Here is a 19,430-nt window from a genome sequence, read left to right as displayed (position 1 = left end):
GAGGAGGAGCAGTGAGAGTGTATAGCTGAACTCCCAAAGGAAAGGTTTAAACTTCTTCAGGACAGGCATCACTCTAAGAGATAACTACAAGAGACAAGTATGAATGGATGATCCTATCTAACACCTCCTACCCACCCCAGACTGCTCATTACCAATACCTGGTCAGATTGACTCACATTAAGAGCTAAATACACTGGACACAGCAAAATCTTGGAGACCTGACAATTCCATAGTTTTGGAGATCCACAAATAAGTTTAGCATCTCCTCTGTGCAGGTTGTTTTGGTGTTGATAATATATTTTCATCAAGACAATAATGTGGGCTTTTTTTAAGTATACTCTATCCACAAAAAAAAACAATGGTAGTTTTTACCTAGCCGATTATTAATCAGTAGACATTCCACCCAGAGCCTGGACTGACACCAACCTATTGCCCTCTACTGCACATATTGTCTTGTTTATTATTTATTGTAATGCCTGCACCGTTTTGTGCACTTTATGCAGTCCTGGGTAGGTCTATAGTCTAGTGTAGTTTTATGTTGTTTTACATAGTTCAGCGTAGTTTTTGTATTGTTCGTGTAGCAACATGGTCCTGAAAAACATTGTCTTGTTTTTACTGTGTACTATACCAGCAGTTATGGTTGTAATGACAATAAAAAGTGACTTGACTTGACTTGACTTCAGGGGAACATTAACCTAATGGCTCTCAAGTACAGAAATGTTTTGTTACTTTACCTCTTCGATGATTGCCGTAAGATTAGAGCGACAAAAAAACCTGCAGTGTAGCTAATCATAGGGTTGATGGCTCCTATGATGAGTAATGTCGAGTCAGCTTTCCATGCTCCTTTGTAGAGCAGTGTGGTTGCCACTGCTATGATAAAAAATATGACTGCTCCAGCAACGGTCCCACACTGTTTAGAAAAAGAAGCATTTGTTATTTAGGTTGGGACAGAGTTTGGATAAAAATTCTGTGAGTGAAGCACAGTATCTCCAGTACATAGGACAGGACATTGACATCAATCGCTTACTGTTTGGGGAGCCATGCAGCATCTAGGATGAAGAAAGCATGGAGTAAGGTTTGTTGAAGCACAGAATTCAGGAAGGATAAAATGAAGGGAGATAAAATGGGCTTAAATTTTGAGTATTTTTGAAAATTTGAAAAAAAACCAAAGTACAGGTTGAGTACCTGTTATCTTAAATTCCAAAATCTGAAAACCTCAAGATCCAAAATTTATCTTCGGGCGCTGACATGATGTCACAAATCAAAGATTCCACAAGGCGCTGAGAAGGCTCCAAGGAGGTATGCAGGTCTCTGCACATCACTGACAGTTCTGTTAAGTGACCTCATATACAGTGCCTATAAAAAGTATTCACATACCACCCCCCCCCGGAAGGTTTTCACATTTTATTGCTTTACAACATTGAATCATACTGGATTTAATTTGGCTTTTTTGACACGGATCAACAGAAAAATACTTTTTTGTGTCAAAGTGAAAACAGATCTCTACAAGGTGATCTAAATTAATTACAAATATAAAACACAAAATAATTGATTGCATAAATATTCACTCCTTTCAAGTCAGTATTTAGTAGATGCACCTTTGGCAGTAATTACAGCCTTGAGTCTGTGTGGATAGGTCTCTGTCAGCTTTGCACATCTGGACACTGCAATCTTTTCCCCATTCTTACTTTACAAATTGCTCAAGCTCTGTCAGATTGCATGGGAATCGTGAGTGAACAGCCCTTTTCAAGTCCAACCACCGATTCTCAATTGGATTGATGTTTGGATTCTGACTTGGCCACTTTGTTGTTTTTAAGCCATTTCAGTGTAGCTTTGGCTTTATGCTTGGGGCCATTGTCCTGTTGGAAAACAATTTTTTTTCCTAGTTGCAGTTCTCTTGCAAACTGCATCAGGTTTCTCCCCAGGATTTCCCTGTATTTTGCTGCATTTGTTTTACCGTCTACCTTCACAAGCCTTCCAGGGCCTGCTGCAGTGAAGCATCCCCACAGTATGATGCAGCCACCACCATGCTTCACAGTAGGGACAGTTTCATTTTTGTGATGTGCGGTGTTTGGCTTATACCAAACAGCGTTTAGTCTGATGGCCAAAGAGCTCAATTTTGGTTTCATCAGACCATAGAGCCTTCTTCCAGCTGACTTCAGAGTCTCCCACATACCTTCTGGCAAAGCCTAGCCGAGATTTTATGAGGTTCTTTTTCAAACAGTGGCTTTCTCTCCTATAAAGATACAACAGTTGTATGCCCAGTCTCGCCATTTCAGCCAATGAATCTTGAAACTCCTCCAGAGTTGTCATAGGTCTCTTGGTGACCTCCCTCTCTGGCCCCCTTCTTGCACGGTCACTCAGTTTTTGAGGATGGCCTGCTCTAGGCAGATTTACAGCTGTGCCATATTCTTTCCATTTCTTGATGACTGAAATAACTGTACTCCAAAGGATATTTTGTTGTATCCATCTCCTAATATATGCTTTTCAATAACTTTTTTTGGCACAGTTACTTGGAGTGTTCTTTTGTTATGCTACAGTTTTTGCCAGGATACTGACTTGTCAGCAGCTGGACCTTCTTCTTCTGACTTTTAATGGTGGTTGGCATTCCCACTTAAAGGTGCATTACTGCCACCAACTGGACTGGAGTGTGATGTAGAGATGGGAAATAAAACCCCTACTAGTTCTGCATCAAATGAAAACTACATTACCCCAAAAAGCCCTATAGATTGTAAATAATGAAAGACAATATTGTGAATTAAAGTTTTTTGAACAATGGCTTTCTCTCCCATAAAGATGCGACTAGTGAAGCACAAAAACTTAGTGAAGTTTTTAAAAGAACACTATCAACACCCAAAGATAATAGTGCAGCCTGCACTTACTCTCTTTCAGCCTTACATGCTTTACATTGTAAGCAGTTGGACCTTCCAGATACAGGTTTATTTTACTACAGTCAATTGAAACACCTTAACCGCACACAGGTGATCTCCATGTAACTAATTATGTGACTTCTAAAACCAATTGGCTGCACCAGTGATTACTTGGGGTGTCATATTAAAGGGAGTGAATACTTTTGCAATTATTTTGTGTTTTATGTTTGTAATTAATTTAGATCACCCAGTAGTGATGTTTTCGTTTTGACACAAAAGAGTCTTTTCTGTTGCTCAGTGTCAAAAAAGCCAAATTAAATCTACTGTGATTCAATGTTGTAAAACAATAAAATGTGAAAATTTCTGGGAGAGGGAGGGAATACTTTTTATAGGCACTGTATATAATGAATAGAAGTTAATGAAGAATAGAAAAACATTGGATAGAGCGAAAAATGAAGCTCTTGACCTTGCACTGAAAGACTGGATTCATCAGCAGTGGACTGAACAAATGCCACTTAAAGTTATGAAACAGGCAAAGATCTATCATGGCAAACTGAAAATTGATGGCAATTGTGAATATTCAGCAGGCTGGTTGCAGAAATTTAAAAGGCATGGCATTAATTTTTAAAAGATTTAAAACATTTTAAAGATAAAGCCTCAGCTGATCACGAGGCAACACAGAAATTCATCGATAAGTTTGCGAAGATCGTTGCTGATGAAAATCTAACAATAGAACAAGTCTACAATGCTGATTGTTTCTATATCTTATATAAAACCTAAAAAAAGTAAAATATAAATACAGTGCACAGTAATGTTTTAATCAAAACACGATATTGTAGTTAGAAACCGAAAGATTAGGATGAATTTTAGAAATTAGCAAGGTTTGACAAAAAGACATTTAATGGCTAAAACTAGGGATTAAAGATGAAAGGTTAGCTTTATTTGGCACATGCACGTCAAAACATAGTGAAATATGTTGTTTATGTTAACGATCAACACAGTCCGAGGATGTGCTGGGCAACCCACAAGTGTCACCATACTTCTGGTGGCAACACAGTATGCCCACAACTCACTGATCCTAACCCGTACATCTCTGAAATATGGGAGGAAACCCTCATGGTCATGAGGAGAACATACAAACTCCTTATGGACGCTGGTGTTAATTAAACCTGGCGTCGTAAAGCATTACACTAACTGCTAGGTCACCCTGCTACCCCACAGAATTAATGCAAGGATTTAAGGAAATGGCAGAGGCCCTGAACAGATATTTTGTATCTATCTTCAATGTAGAAATCACTATAGGCAGTCAAACGCCAGCGTACAATCCAGCACCTGCAGTTACCACGGCTGTCAAATTCAATAATCCTCAGTGGTTGTCATGAACGTGGCAGTCTGTGCAGCTCCTGTAATGACAAACTCTAGGCTGAGAGGACGAGATTTTATTGAAACTGAAACTCCAATAATTTCACTGCAAAAGTATTTTCTTGTCCACCGCATGCCAATAGTCTAGGTGATTCATTACATATTTGTTTCAAAATTTTAGTGACAGTGTACCCTAAACACAGAGCCTTGCAGAACATAAGACATAGAAAATGAACATAGAACAGAACAGCACAGTATGGGCCCTTCAGTCCATGACGTTGTGCTGCCCTTTTAATCTGTTTGCACGATCAGTCTAGTCCTTCCCCCTATATAATCCTTTCCCCATCACTCCTCTTTCATCCAGCAGACACAGAATGCTGGAGAAACTCAGCAGGTCAGGCAGCACCTATGAAGAGGGATATAAAGCCAATGTTTTTGGCTGAGACTCTTCATCAGTACTGCTTATCTTAGAGTCCCTAATGTATCAGCCTAGCTAGTGAGTCTTGTCTTTGGAAAATGCTGGAGGAACTCAGCAGATCAGGTGGCACCTATGGTAAAAAAAGGACACTCAACATTTCTGGCCCAGACCCTTCGGCGGGACAGCCTCAAAGTCCCAACTTTCTTCCTGTCCAGCTCATGCTATCCCTGGCAGTGCAAGTTATCACCATTCATCTTTGCAGCCATTTTCATTTGTGAAAAAGAAAATCCTTCACAAGACAATGATGGGTGGTTGAATTGAAAACTATTAGACTGAGCAAAACTTGGCTTGAGTTGATGGAATCTACTCCCCCCACCCCCCCACCGCGCCCTTCCGATCTGGCTGTATCTTCAACGATTTTTCTGCCTGTCTATCACAACATTGGTTATCCTCCTACCACCAAATCCCTTTGGCTCTTTCCCTTTCTTTAAGTATCTCACATAGTGGGTAAGTCAGATGAACTTAATGCATTAATCAGCATGTGGAATCACAAAAACATTCCGAGGGAAAAACAGGGCTGACTGCATAATGTTCCAGGCTACAGAGGTTTCAGACATGACAGAAGGGGATGGAAAAGAGGAGAAGTAGTGAAAACATCACAACTGTACATAGAATATCCCAGGAGGATCATCCAAAGAGTCTACATGGGTACAATTTAGGAATAAGGGTGGGTGATCACTTTACTAAGATTATATATAAAGTTACATAAAGTTGTGGTGGTAGGGGATTTTAATTTTCCATACATTGATTGGGACTCCCATACTGTTAGGGGTCTACATGGTTTAGAGTTTGAAAAATGTGTTCAGGAAAGTTTTCTAAATCAATATATAGAGGGACCAACTAGAGGGGATGCAATATTGGATCTCCTGTTAGGAAACGAGTTAGGACAAGTGACAGAAGTCTGTGTAGGGGAGCACTTTGGTTCCAGTGATCATAACACTATTAGTTTCAACTTGATCATGGACAAGGATAGATCTGGTTCTAGGGTTGAGGTTCTTAACAGGAAGAAGGCCAAATTTGAAGAAATGAGAAAGGATCTAAAAAGCATGGATTGGGATAGGTTGTACTCTGGCAAGGATGTGATCAGTAGGTGGGAAGCCTTCAAAGGAGAAATTTTGAGAGTGCAGAATTTGTATGTTCCTGCCAGGATTAAAGGCAAAGTGAATAGGAATAAGGAACCTTGGTTCTCAAGGGATATTGCAACTCTGATAAAGAAGAAGAGGGAGTTGTATGACATGTATAGGAAGCAGGGAGTAAATAAGGTGCTTGAGGAGTATAAGAAGTGCAAAAAAATACTTAAGAAAGAAATCAGGAGGGCTAAAAGAAGACATGAGGTTGCCTTGGCAGTCAAAGTGAAGGATAATCCAAAGAGCTTTTACAGGTATATTAAGAGCAAAAGGATTGTAAGGGATAAAATTGGTCCTCTTGAAGGTCAGAGTGGTCGGCTATGCGCGGAACCAAAGGAAAGGGGGGAGATCTTAAATAGGTTTTTTGCGTCTCTATTTACTAAGGAAACTGGCATGAGTCTATAGAATTAAGGGAAACAAGTAGTGAGATCATGGAAACTGTACTGATCGAAAAGGAGGAGGGTCCTTGCTGTCTTGAGGAAAATTAAAGTGGATAATCCCGGGGACCTGACACGGTGTTCCCTTGGACCTTGAAGGAGACTAGTGTTGAAATTGCAGGGGCCCTGGCAGAAATATTTAAAATGTCGCTGTCTGCAGGTGAGGTGCCGGAGGATTGGATTGGCTCATGTTGTTCCGTTGTTTAAAAAAGGATCGAAAAGTAATCCGGGAAATTATAGGGCAGTAAGTTTAACGTCGGTAGTAGGTAAATTATTGGAGGGAGTACTAAGAGACAGAATCTACAAGCATTTGGATAGACAGAGACTTATTAGGGAGAGTCAACATGGCTTTGTGCGTGGTAGGTCATGTTTGACCAATCTATTGGAGTTTTTCGAAGAGGTTACCAGGAAAGTGGATGAAGGGAAGGCAGTGGATATTGTCTACATGGATTTCAGTAAGGCCTTTGACAAGGTCCCGCATGGGAGGTTAGTTAGGAAAATTCAGTCGCTAGGTATACATGGAGAGGTGGTAAATTGGATTAGACATTGGCTCAATAGAAGAAGCCAAAGAGTGGTAGTAGAGAATTGCTTCTCCGAGTGGAGGCCTATGACTAGTGGTGTGCCACAGGGATCAGTGCTGGGTCCATTGTTATTTGTCATCTATATCAATGATCTGGATGATAATGTGGTAAATTGGATCAGCAAATTTGCTGATGATACAAAGATTGGAGGTGTAGTAGACAGTGAGGAAGGTTTTCAGAGCCTGCAGAGGGACTTGGACCAACTGGAAAAATGGGCTGAAAAATGGCAGATGGAGTTTAATACAGACAAGTGTGAGGTATTGCACGTTGGAAGGACAAACCAAGGTAGAACATACAGGGTTAATGGTAAGGCACTGAGGAGTGCAGTGGAACAGAGGGATCTGGGAATACAGATACAAAATTCCCTAAAAGTGGCGTCACAGGTAGATAGGGTCATAAAGAGAGCTTTTGGTATATAGGCCTTTATTAATCAAAGTATTGAGTAAAAGAGCTGGAATGTTATGATGAGGTTGTATAAGGCATTGGTGAGGCCGAATCTGGAGTATTGTGTTCAGTTTTGGTCACCAAATTACAGGAAGGATATAAATAAGGTTGAAAGAGTGCAGAGAAGGTATACAAGGATGTTGCCGGGACCTGAGAAACTCAGTTACAGAGAAAGGTTGAATAGGTTAGGACTTTATTCCCTGGAGCGTAGAAGAATGAGGGGAGATTTGATAGAGGTATATGAAATTATGATGGGTATAGATAGAGTGAATGCAAGCAGGCTTTTTCCACTGAGGCAAGGGGAAAATAAAACCAGAGGACATGGGTTAAAGGTGAGGGGGGAAAAGTTTAAAGGGAACATTAGTGGGGGCTTCTTCACACAGAGAGTGGTGGGAGTATGGAATGAGCTGCCAGACGAGGTGGTAAATGCGGGTTCTTTTTTAACATTTAAGAATAAATTGGATAGATACATGGATGGGAGGTGTATGGGGGGATATGGTCCGTGTGCAGGTCAGTGGGACCAGGCAGAAAATGGTTCGGCACAGCCAAGAAGGGCCAAAGAGCCTGTTTCTGTGCTGTAGTTTCTATGGTTCTATTATACTACAGCCTCTCAGTAGTTAATGGAACAGAGTATGTAAGCAAATCACAGAAGGTTAACTGGGTTATTGTAGTGGGAGTGTGAACTTTCCTAATATTGAGGGGGATTAGTAAATTGTTTAATCACTGTCTTGTGTACAATGAAAATATTTGTTCTGCATGCCACCCACACATCACATCAGTACACCAAGATAGCACCAGGAAAAGGCAGCAACGGAATACAGTCCTACAGTTACAGTGGAAGTGTAGTTCTCACAAAGGGGTGCTGGTAACAGACCCAAATGTGAGACACAGACACTGATGTACAAGGAACAGGACTTGACTAGAGTAGGGTCGTGACAGGATACAGACAAGGAGCATGGACATGAACACAGACTAGGGCTTAGACCCCGAGCCAGAGACTGGACAAGGAGCCAGAACCTGGGTCTTGCCTTGGGCTCGGGCCCCAGAACCAAGCATGGACATGACATGATTGCAGGACTGGATGCTGGGGTCTTGAGGCTTGAGGCTTTGAGACAGGCTTGGGGTCTTAGGGCTTGAGGCTTGAGGCTGGGGTCTGGGATCTTGAGCTTGGCTGCTGGCTGGGGTCTGGGATAGTTATAGTCATAGTCATACTTTATTGATCCCGGGGGGGAATTGGTTTTCATTACAGTTGCACCATAAATAATTAAATAGTAATAAAACCATAAATAGTTAAATAGTAATATGTAAATTATGCCAGTAAATTATGAAATAAGTCCAGGACCAGCCTATTGGCTCAGGGTGTCTGACCCTCCAAGGGAGGAGTTGTAAAGTTTGATGGCCACAGGCAAGAATGACTTCCTATGACGCTCTGTGTTGCATCTCGGTGGAATGAGTCTCTGGCTGAATGTACTTCTGTGCCCAACCAGTCCATTATGTAGTGGATGGGAGACATTGTCCAAGATGGCATGCAACTTGGACAGCATCCTCTTTTCAGACACCACCGTCAGAGAGTCCAGTTCCATCCGTACAACATCACTGGCCTTCCGAATGAGTTTGTTGATTCTGTTGGTGTCTGCTACCCTCAGCCTGCTGCCCCAGCACACAACAGCAAACGTGATAGCACTGGCCACCACAGACTCGTAGAACATCCTCAGCATCGTCCGGCAGATGTTAAAGGACCTCAGTCTCCTTAGGAAATAGAGACGGCTCTGACCCTTCTTGTAGACAGCCTCAGTGTTCTTTGACTAGTCCAGTTTACTGTCAATTCGTATCCCCAGGTATTTGTAATCCCCCACCATGTCCACACTGACCCCCTGGATGGAAACAGGGGTCATGGGTACCTTAGTTCTCCTCAGGTCTACCACCAGCTCCTTAGTCTTTTTCACATTAAGCAGCAGATAATTCTGCTCACACCATGTGACAAAGTTTCCTACCATAGCCCTGTACTCAGCCTCATCTCCCTTGCTGATGCATCCAACTATGGCAGAGTCATCAGAAAACTTCTGAAGATGACAAGACTCTGTGCAGTAGTTGAAGATCTTGAGCTTGGCTGCCGGCTGGGGTCTGGGATCTGGGGTCTTGATCTTGAGGCCTGCCGGCTGGGGTCTTGATCTTGATTCGGGCTCGGACTCCAGAACTAGGCAAGGACAAGACGAGGCTACAGGACCGGACATGGCTTGGGTGTGGAACTCCTGGGTAGGACAAGACACAAGGACAGGACTCAGATAGGACTGGACTAGGCATGGACTGGATGAGGGCCTTCAGGAGCACAGAGCCTTGGACTAGAAGAGACAGGAGCACGGAACACAGAGCTGAGACCCCTCCTGGAAACAGGATGTAGGGCCAGGGCTCACACACATAACACAGAGCCGGGACCCCTCCTTGGGAACAGGACGTAGGGCTGGGACTCACACACATAACACAGAGCTGGGACCCCTCCTTGGGAACAGGACATAGGGCTGGGACTCATACACAAAACACTGAACATGAAGAGACAGTTCCCAACACTAGGTAGCGGCAAATAGCCAGACCTACCTAGCGAAGGCGTGGACACAGAGAGACAATTCCACAGAACAAAAGACAGTTCCTTATCTTGACCTAACCAGGCTCCAGTCTTGCTCTGGCAGTAAAACTTCAGCGATACAGGCAGGGTATATAGGCGGGGTATCCAGGCTAGGTGAGCAGGCGGAGAGCCAGGCGAGGGGGGAAAAGACAGGGAGGGAAACAGGACAGTGAAGCAGGGAATCCCTGGTTTGCAGAGGTATTTATGTCTCAGCCCCAAAACGAGAAACGTGCCCACAACAGAAACTGGGGAAAACCAGAAACCCCGGAACAAGGAACCATGGACCGGACTATGGCAGTAGTGCAGAAGATAAAGATAAAAGTAAGGGGCTATGATGTTCAACTTAGGAATCTTGTGTCAGCCACCCAGGATGATGGAATTGGGAGAAGGTTCTAATGAAAGTTGGGCGAAGAGAGATTTGTGACGAACTCTGGTGGGGTGCGTGGTCTTTTTAGCAGGAGATGCAGAGGGGAGAAGATCAGGAGAGACGGCCGTAGGATTTTATCCGACGGGAAGACCCGATTGCAAAGAGTGCTTTGCGAGTTGAAGGAGTCCAAGACAAGAAGTTCTACCTGTGACTGGTGACGAGAATTCAGCATCATGAGTAACGGTCACGCACAGCTTTTGGACAATGCCAGCTCCAACGCCATGTGCACAGTTAGACAGGTTTAACTGTAAAGGGCCCTTCTGGTTTTTTTTAATTTTTCTTTTCCTCTTAGTAACTGGCTGACAAAGCTGAAAGCAGTAAATACACTTTCTTTATAATTGCATGAGGTGTATGATCTGTCATTTCTTGCCTATAGATAATTGGTAGTGTTTACACAGTATTTGCATAAATCAAGAGTTCTGTTAATCAAAACATCCCAACTTTCCTGTTTGGGAGGACCCAAATCATACTGAACCTAAAAATATATTCAGAAAGGTGAGTCCAGTGGTTGTTAGCAGATCCAGCTAACGAGACAGGTTTCCAATGAGCCCGGTGAAGGGGCTTCAGTGATGTGCTGAACTGTGTCCACAACTCGACAGTTCCTGGGATGTCGGGCAAGAGAGGTTGCCATACCAAGCTGTGATGCATCCAGGTAAGGTGCATCTAAGCTGCCTTCATGTAAAGGGCTGAAATGGGGCAGAGTTTAAATTCATCCAAGGACCATATGTAAAGAGTCCTACTAGAGAGAGGACAATACTTGACCCCGTCTCAAGAAATGAGCCTGGAAGGTAGTGGAAGTGGGGAAATCTAAAAATTATAACCATAATTCTGTAAATTTCAAAGTAGCTATAGAAAGGGACAAGTTTTGGCCTAAAGTTGAGGTATAAATTAGGGGACAATTTCAATAGTATAAAAGTCATCCTGTAAAATGTCGATTTGTAGCAGATGATTGCTGGCAAGATAACATCCGACAAAGGGACTTTTAAAAGGGAGTTAGTAAGAACTCAGGCCAGCATGTTCCACTAAGGGTGAAGAGCAAAGATTGTTAGCATTAGCGAACTTTGGTTGACAAAATATATTTAAGGTGTGATCAGGAAAAGCGAAGCACGTGCCAGGTATAGGTAATGTCATGAACCATGCAGGCCTCTGCGGCTTTCGATAGAGTGTTGGGCTTCAGGGTTTCTCAAGCACCTGCATTTACTGAGTGTTAGAGCCATTAAGCCCAGGTGCCTTCTGTTTGGTCTTGTCAGGTCAATGGTGACCGGCCCACATTCCCCGTGTTCTATGATTACTTAAAGGGGACTCTCATTGTGCTCTTCTGCCATTCCTCCGCCCCTAGGCCAAGACATTGTCAGTGCTAAGCATGACTGAGGCTGCCACCTGCCGCACCTGGCTTGAGTCAGTGACAACTTCCTCTGTGACAGACAGAATCTGCCGTCCCTCTGCACTTGGGCCCATTCCTGCAAGTGCACACCATGGCAGAAGTACTCGCCACCTTCAGGCCCAGTGGAAGTACTACAGCAGCTTGGACATCGGTCGGCTGAAGATAAGGATGGCTTCTTCACTCAGTTCATGTCCCAAAGGCTTCATTCTGAGGGATTCTCGAAGGCTTCATTTTGAGGGGATCCTGAAAGCTTTGTTCCAAGCTTCAGCAGTCTACATTTCAGATTCCCCCCTCCCCCCCCCCGAGAGGTTCTCTGGGTCAACAAGGTTCATACTGTCTCCCATGTTATGCCTTGTTTCTGGCTCAAGAGCATCAGATATGCCCCAGGTTTCCTCCTCTGGCTCAAAGCATTAGGTTTGCCTGGGCTTTTCCCAGTCCTGGCTCTAGAGCATCAGATCTTCCCTGGGTTTTTCCCAGTCCTGGCTCTAGAGCATCAGATCTGCCCTGGGCTTTTCCCAGTCCTGGCTCAAGAGCATCCAATCTGCCCTGGGCTTTTATCAGCCCTGGATCAACAGCATCAGATCTGCCCTGGGCTTTTCCCAGTCCTGGCTCTAGAGCATCAGATCTGCCCTGGGCTTTTCCCAGTCCTGGCTCTAGAGCATCCGATCTGCCCTGGGCTTTTCCCAGTCCTGACTCTAGAGCATCAGATCTGCCCTGGGCTTTTCCCAGTCCTGGCTCAAGAGCATCCGATCTGCCCTGGGCTTTTCCCAGTCCTGGCTCTAGAGCATCTGATCTGCCCTGGGCTTTTTCCAGCCCTGGCTCAAGAGCATCAGATCTGCCCTGGACTTTTCCCATCCTGGCCCTAGAGCATCCGATCTGCCCTGGGCTTTTCCCAGTCCTGGCTCAAGAGCATCCGATCTGCCCTGGGCTTTTCCCAGCCCTGGCTTAAGAACATCCGATCTGCCCTGGGCTTTTCCCAGTCCTGGCCCTGGAGCATCCAATCTGCCCTGGGCTTTTCCCAGTCCTGGCTCAAGAGCATCAGATCTGCCCTGGGCTTTTCCAAGTCCTGGCTCAAGAGCATCAGATCTGCCCTGGGCTTTTCCCAGTCCTGGCTCAAGAGCATCCGATCTGCCCTGGGCTTTTCCCAGTCCTGACCCGAGAGCATCCGATCTGCCCTGGGCTTTTCCCAGTCCTGACTCTAGAGCATCAGAGCTGCCCTGGGCTTTTCCCAGCCCTGGCTCTAGAGCATCCGATCTGCCCTGGGCTTTTCCCAGTCCTGGCTCAAGAGCATCCGATCTGCCCTGGGCTTTTCCCAGTCCTGGCCCTAGAGCATCCGATCTTCCCTGGGCTTTTCCCAATCCTGGCTCAAGAGCATCCGATCTCCCCTGGGCTTTTCCCAGTCCTGGCTCAAGAGCATCAGATCTGCCCTCTGCTTTTCCCAGTCCTGGCTCAAGAGCATCAGATCTGCCCTGGGCTTTTCCCAGTTCTAGCTCAAGAGCATCCGATCTTCCCTGGGCTTTTCCCAGCCCTGGCTCAAGAGCATCCAATCTGCCCTGGGCTTTTCTCAGCCCTGGATCAAGAGCATCAGATCTGCCCTGGGCTTTTCCCAGTCCTGGATCTAGAGCATCCGATCTGCCCTGGGGTTTCCCCAGTCCTGGCTCAAGAGCATCCGATCTGCCCTGGGCTTTTCCCAGTCCTGGCTGAAGAGCATCAGATCTGCCCTGGGCTTTTCCCAGTTCTAGCTCAAGAGCATCCGATCTTCCCTGGGCTTTTCCCAGTTCTAGCTCAAGAGCATCCGATCTTCACTGGGCTTTTCCCAGTCCTGGCTCAAGAGCATCCGATCTGCCCTGGGCTTTTCCCAGTCCTGGCTCAAGAGCATCAGATCTGCCCTGGACTTTTCCCAGTCCTTGCCCTAGAGCATCCGATCTGCCCCTGGCTTTTCCCATTCCTGGCTCAAGAGCATCCGATCTGCCCTGGGCTTTTCCCAGTCCTGGCCCTGGAGCATCCGATCTGCCCTGGGCTTTTCCCAGTCCTGGCTCTAGAGCATCAGATCTGCCCTGGGCTTTTCCCAGTCCTGGCTGAAGAGCATCAGATCTGCCCTGGGCTTTTCCCAGCCCTGGCTCAAGAGCATCCGATCTGCCCTGGGCTTTTCCCAGTCCTGGCTCAAGAGCATCCGATCTCCCCTGGGCTTTTCCCAGTCCTGGCTCTAGAGCATCCGATCTGCCCTGGGCTTTTCCCAGTCCTGGCCCTGGAGCATCCGATCTGCCCTGGGCTTTTCCCAGTCCTGGCTGAAGAGCATCAGATCTGCCCTGGGCTTTTCCCAGTTCTAGCTCAAGAGCATCTGATCTTCCCTGGGCTTTTCCCAGCCCTGGCTCAAGAGCATCCAATCTGCCCTGGGCTTTTCCCAGTCCTGGCTCTAGAGCATCCGATCTGCCCTGGGCTTTTCCCAGTCCAGGCTCAAGAGCATCTGATCTGCCCTGGGCTTTTCGCAGTCCTGGCTCTAGAGCATCCGATCTGCCCTGGGCTTTTCCCAGTCCTGACTCTAGAGCATCAGATCTGCCCTGGGCTTTTCCCAGTCCTGGCTCAAGAGCATCCGATCTGCCCTGGGCTTTTCCCAGTCCTGGCTCTAGAGCATCTGATCTGCCCTGGGCTTTTTCCAGCCCTGGCTCAAGAGCATCAGATCTGCCCTGGACTTTTCCCATCCTGGCCCTAGAGCATCCGATCTGCCCTGGGCTTTTCCCAGTCCTGGCTCAAGAGCATCCGATCTGCCCTGGGCTTTTCCCAGCCCTGGCTCAAGAGCATCCAATCTGCCCTGGGCTTTTATCAGCCCTGGATCAAGAGCATCAGATCTGCCCTGGGCTTTTCCCAGTCCTGGCTCTAGAGCATCAGATCTGCCCTGGGCTTTTCCCAGTCCTGGCTGAAGAGCATCAGATCTGCCCTGGGCTTTTCCCAGCCCTGGCTCAAGAGCATCTGATCTGCCCTGGGCTTTTCCCAGTCCTGGCTCAAGAGCATCCGATCTCCCCTGGGCTTTTCCCAGTCCTGGCTCTAGAGCATCCGATCTGCCCTGGGCTTTTCCCAGTCCTGGCCCTGGAGCATCCGATCTGCCCTGGGCTTTTCCCAGTCCTGGCTGAAGAGCATCAGATCTGCCCTGGGCTTTTCCCAGTTCTAGCTCAAGAGCATCTGATCTTCCCTGGGCTTTTCCCAGCCCTGGCTCAAGAGCATCCAATCTGCCCTGGGCTTTTCCCAGTCCTGGCTCTAGAGCATCCGATCTGCCCTGGGCTTTTCCCAGTCCTGGCTCAAGAGCATCTGATCTGCCCTGGGCTTTTCGCAGTCCTGGCTCTAGAGCATCCGATCTGCCCTGGGCTTTTCCCAGTCCTGACTCTAGAGCATCAGATCTGCCCTGGGCTTTTCCCAGTCCTGGCTCAAGAGCATCCGATCTGCCCTGGGCTTTTCCCAGTCCTGGCCCTGGAGCATCCGATCTGCCCTGGGCTTTTCCCAGTCCTGGCTGAAGAGCATCAGATCTGCCCTGGGCTTTTCCCAGTTCTAGCTCAAGAGCATCTGATCTTCCCTGGGCTTTTCCCAGCCCTAGCTCAAGAGCATCCAATCTGCCCTGGGCTTTTCCCAGTCCTGGCTCTAGAGCATCCGATCTGCCCTGGGCTTTTCCCAGTCCTGGCTCAAGAGCATCTGATCTGCCCTGGGCTTTTCGCAGTCCTGGCTCTAGAGCATCCGATCTGCCCTGGGCTTTTCCCAGTCCTGAATCTAGAGCATCAGATCTGCCCTGGGCTTTTCCCAGTCCTGGCTCAAGAGCATCCGATCTGCCCTGGGCTTTTCCCAGTCCTGGCTCTAGAGCATCTGATCTGCCCTGGGCTTTTTCCAGCCCTGGCTCAAGAGCATCAGATCTGCCCTGGACTTTTCCCATCCTGGCCCTAGAGCATCCGATCTGCCCTGGGCTTTTCCCAGTCCTGGCTCAAGAGCATCCGATCTGCCCTGGGCTTTTCCCAGCCCTGGCTCAAGAGCATCCAATCTGCCCTGGGCTTTTATCAGCCCTGGATCAAGAGCATCAGATCTGCCCTGGGCTTTTCCCAGTCCTGGCTCAAGAGCATCCGATCTGCCCTGGGCTTTTCCCAGTCCTGGCTCTAGAGCATCTGATCTGCCCTGGGCTTTTTCCAGCCCTGGCTCAAGAGCATCAGATCTGCCCTGGACTTTTCCCATCCTGGCCCTAGAGCATCCGATCTGCCCTGGGCTTTTCCCAGTCCTGGCTCAAGAGCATCCGATCTGCCCTGGGCTTTTCCCAGCCCTGGCTCAAGAGCATCCAATCTGCCCTGGGCTTTTATCAGCCCTGGATCAAGAGCATCAGATCTGCCCTGGGCTTTTCCCAGTCCTGGCTCTAGAGCATCAGATCTGCCCTGGGCTTTTCCCAGTCCTGGCTGAAGAGCATCAGATCTGCCCTGGGCTTTTCCCAGCCCTGGCTCAAGAGCATCCGATCTGCCCTGGGCTTTTCCCAGTCCTGGCTCAAGAGCATCCGATCTCCCCTGGGCTTTTCCCAGTCCTGGCTCTAGAGCATCCGATCTGCCCTGGGCTTTTCCCAGTCCTGGCCCTGGAGCATCCGATCTGCCCTGGGCTTTTCCCAGTCCTGGCTGAAGAGCATCAGATCTGCCCTGGGCTTTTCCCAGTTCTAGCTCAAGAGCATCTGATCTTCCCTGGGCTTTTCCCAGCCCTGGCTCAAGAGCATCCAATCTGCCCTGGGCTTTTCCCAGTCCTGGCTCTAGAGCATCCGATCTGCCCTGGGCTTTTCCCAGTCCTGGCTCAAGAGCATCTGATCTGCCCTGGGCTTTTCGCAGTCCTGGCTCTAGAGCATCCGATCTGCCCTGGGCTTTTCCCAGTCCTGACTCTAGAGCATCAGATCTGCCCTGGGCTTTTCCCAGTCCTGGCTCAAGAGCATCCGATCTGCCCTGGGCTTTTCCCAGTCCTGGCTCTAGAGCATCTGATCTGCCCTGGGCTTTTTCCAGCCCTGGCTCAAGAGCATCAGATCTGCCCTGGACTTTTCCCATCCTGGCCCTAGAGCATCCGATCTGCCCTGGGCTTTTCCCAGTCCTGGCTCAAGAGCATCCGATCTGCCCTGGGCTTTTCCCAGCCCTGGCTTAAGAACATCCGATCTGCCCTGGGCTTTTCCCAGTCCTGGCTCAAGAGCATCAGATCTGCCCTGGGCTTTTCCCAGTTCTAGCTCAAGAGCATCCGATCTTCCCTGGGCTTTTCCCAGCCCTGGCTCAAGAGCATCCAATCTGCCCTGGGCTTTTATCAGCCCTGGATCAAGAGCATCAGATCTGCCCTGGGCTTTTCCCAGTCCTGGCTCTAGAGCATCAGATCTGCCCTGGGCTTTTCCCAGTCCTGGCTGAAGAGCATCAGATCTGCCCTGGGCTTTTCCCAGCCCTGGCTCAAGAGCATCCGATCTGCCCTGGGCTTTTCCCAGTCCTGGCTCAAGAGCATCCGATCTCCCCTGGGCTTTTCCCAGTCCTGGCTCTAGAGCATCCGATCTGCCCTGGGCTTTTCCCAGTCCTGGCCCTGGAGCATCCGATCTGCCCTGGGCTTTTCCCAGTCCTGGCTGAAGAGCATCAGATCTGCCCTGGGCTTTTCCCAGTTCTAGCTCAAGAGCATCTGATCTTCCCTGGGCTTTTCCCAGCCCTGGCTCAAGAGCATCCAATCTGCCCTGGGCTTTTCCCAGTCCTGGCTCTAGAGCATCCGATCTGCCCTGGGCTTTTCCCAGTCCTGGCTCAAGAGCATCTGATCTGCCCTGGGCTTTTCGCAGTCCTGGCTCTAGAGCATCCGATCTGCCCTGGGCTTTTCCCAGTCCTGACTCTAGAGCATCAGATCTGCCCTGGGCTTTTCCCAGTCCTGGCTCAAGAGCATCCGATCTGCCCTGGGCTTTTCCCAGTCCTGGCTCTAGAGCATCTGATCTGCCCTGGGCTTTTTCCAGCCCTGGCTCAAGAGCATCAGATCTGCCCTGGACTTTTCCCATCCTGGCCCTAGAGCATCCGATCTGCCCTGGGCTTTTCCCAGTCCTGGCTCAAGAGCATCCGATCTGCCCTGGGCTTTTCCCAGCCCTGGCTCAAGAGCATCCAATCTGCCCTGGGCTTTTATCAGCCCTGGATCAAGAGCATCAGATCTGCCCTGGGCTTTTCCCAGTCCTGGCTCTAGAGCATCAGATCTGCCCTGGGCTTTTCCCAGTCCTGGCTGAAGAGCATCAGATCTGCCCTGGGCTTTTCCCAGCCCTGGCTCAAGAGCATCCGATCTGCCCTGGGCTTTTCCCAGTCCTGGCTCAAGAGCATCCGATCTCCCCTGGGCTTTTCCCAGTCCTGGCTCTAGAGCATCCGATCTGCCCTGGGCTTTTCCCAGTCCTGGCCCTGGAGCATCCGATCTGCCCTGGGCTTTTCCCAGTCCTGGCTGAAGAGCATCAGATCTGCCCTGTGCTTTTCCCAGTTCTAGCTCAAGAGCATCTGATCTTCCCTGGGCTTTTCCCAGCCCTGGCTCAAGAGCATCCAATCTGCCCTGGGCTTTTCCCAGTCCTGGCTCTAGAGCATCCGATCTGCCCTGGGCTTTTCCCAGTCCTGGCTCAAGAGCATCTGATCTGCCCTGGGCTTTTCGCAGTCCTGGCTCTAGAGCATCCGATCTGCCCTGGGCTTTTCCCAGTCCTGACTCTAGAGCATCAGATCTGCCCTGGGCTTTTCCCAGTCCTGGCTCAAGAGCATCCGATCTGCCCTGGGCTTTTCCCAGTCCTGGCCCTGGAGCATCCGATCTGCCCTGGGCTTTTCCCAGTCCTGGCTGAAGAGCATCAGATCTGCCCTGGGCTTTTCCCAGTTCTAGCTCAAGAGCATCTGATCTTCCCTGGGCTTTTCCCAGCCCTGGCTCAAGAGCATCCAATCTGCCCTGGGCTTTTCCCAGTCCTGGCTCTAGAGCATCCGATCTGCCCTGGGCTTTTCCCAGTCCTGGCTCAAGAGCATCTGATCTGCCCTGGGCTTTTCGCAGTCCTGGCTCTAGAGCATCCGATCTGCCCTGGGCTTTTCCCAGTCCTGACTCTAGAGCATCAGATCTGCCCTGGGCTTTTCCCAGTCCTGGCTCAAGAGCATCCGATCTGCCCTGGGCTTTTCCCAGTCCTGGCTCTAGAGCATCTGATCTGCCCTGGGCTTTTTCCAGCCCTGGCTCAAGAGCATCAGATCTGCCCTGGACTTTTCCCATCCTGGCCCTAGAGCATCCGATCTGCCCTGGGCTTTTCCCAGTCCTGGCTCAAGAGCATCCGATCTGCCCTGGGCTTTTCCCAGCCCTGGCTCAAGAGCATCCAATCTGCCCTGGGCTTTTATCAGCCCTGGATCAAGAGCATCAGATCTGCCCTGGGCTTTTCCCAGTCCTGGCTCTAGAGCATCAGATCTGCCCTGGGCTTTTCCCAGTCCTGGCTGAAGAGCATCAGATCTGCCCTGGGCTTTTCCCAGCCCTGGCTCAAGAGCATCAGATCTGCCCTGGACTTTTCCCATCCTGGCCCTAGAGCATCCGATCTGCCCTGGGCTTTTCCCAGTCCTGGCTCAAGAGCATCCGATCTGCCCTGGGCTTTTCCCAGCCCTGGCTCAAGAGCATCCAATCTGCCCTGGGCTTTTATCAGCCCTGGATCAAGAGCATCAGATCTGCCCTGGGCTTTTCCCAGTCCT

At 48.7% G+C, this 19,430-nt stretch overlaps 1 protein-coding gene across 1 annotated transcript in view; it reads right to left on the bottom strand.

Annotated features, from left to right (window-relative positions):
- The window catches only part of LOC140195191 (sodium-dependent organic anion transporter-like), a 57,906-nt gene that overhangs the window by 8,686 nt on the left and 29,790 nt on the right, over positions 1–19,430 (bottom strand). Inside the window, exon 4 of the mRNA XM_072253109.1 lies at positions 735–910. Within this exon, the coding sequence (XP_072109210.1) occupies positions 735–910 (176 nt within the window). The remainder of the gene's footprint in view (positions 1–734; positions 911–19,430) is intronic.

The sequence above is a fragment of the Mobula birostris genome, chromosome 3, assembly GCF_030028105.1.
Source record: "Mobula birostris isolate sMobBir1 chromosome 3, sMobBir1.hap1, whole genome shotgun sequence".
Taxonomy (NCBI): domain Eukaryota; kingdom Metazoa; phylum Chordata; class Chondrichthyes; order Myliobatiformes; family Myliobatidae; genus Mobula; species Mobula birostris.
This window is presented reverse-complemented; position numbering and strand designations above follow the sequence as displayed.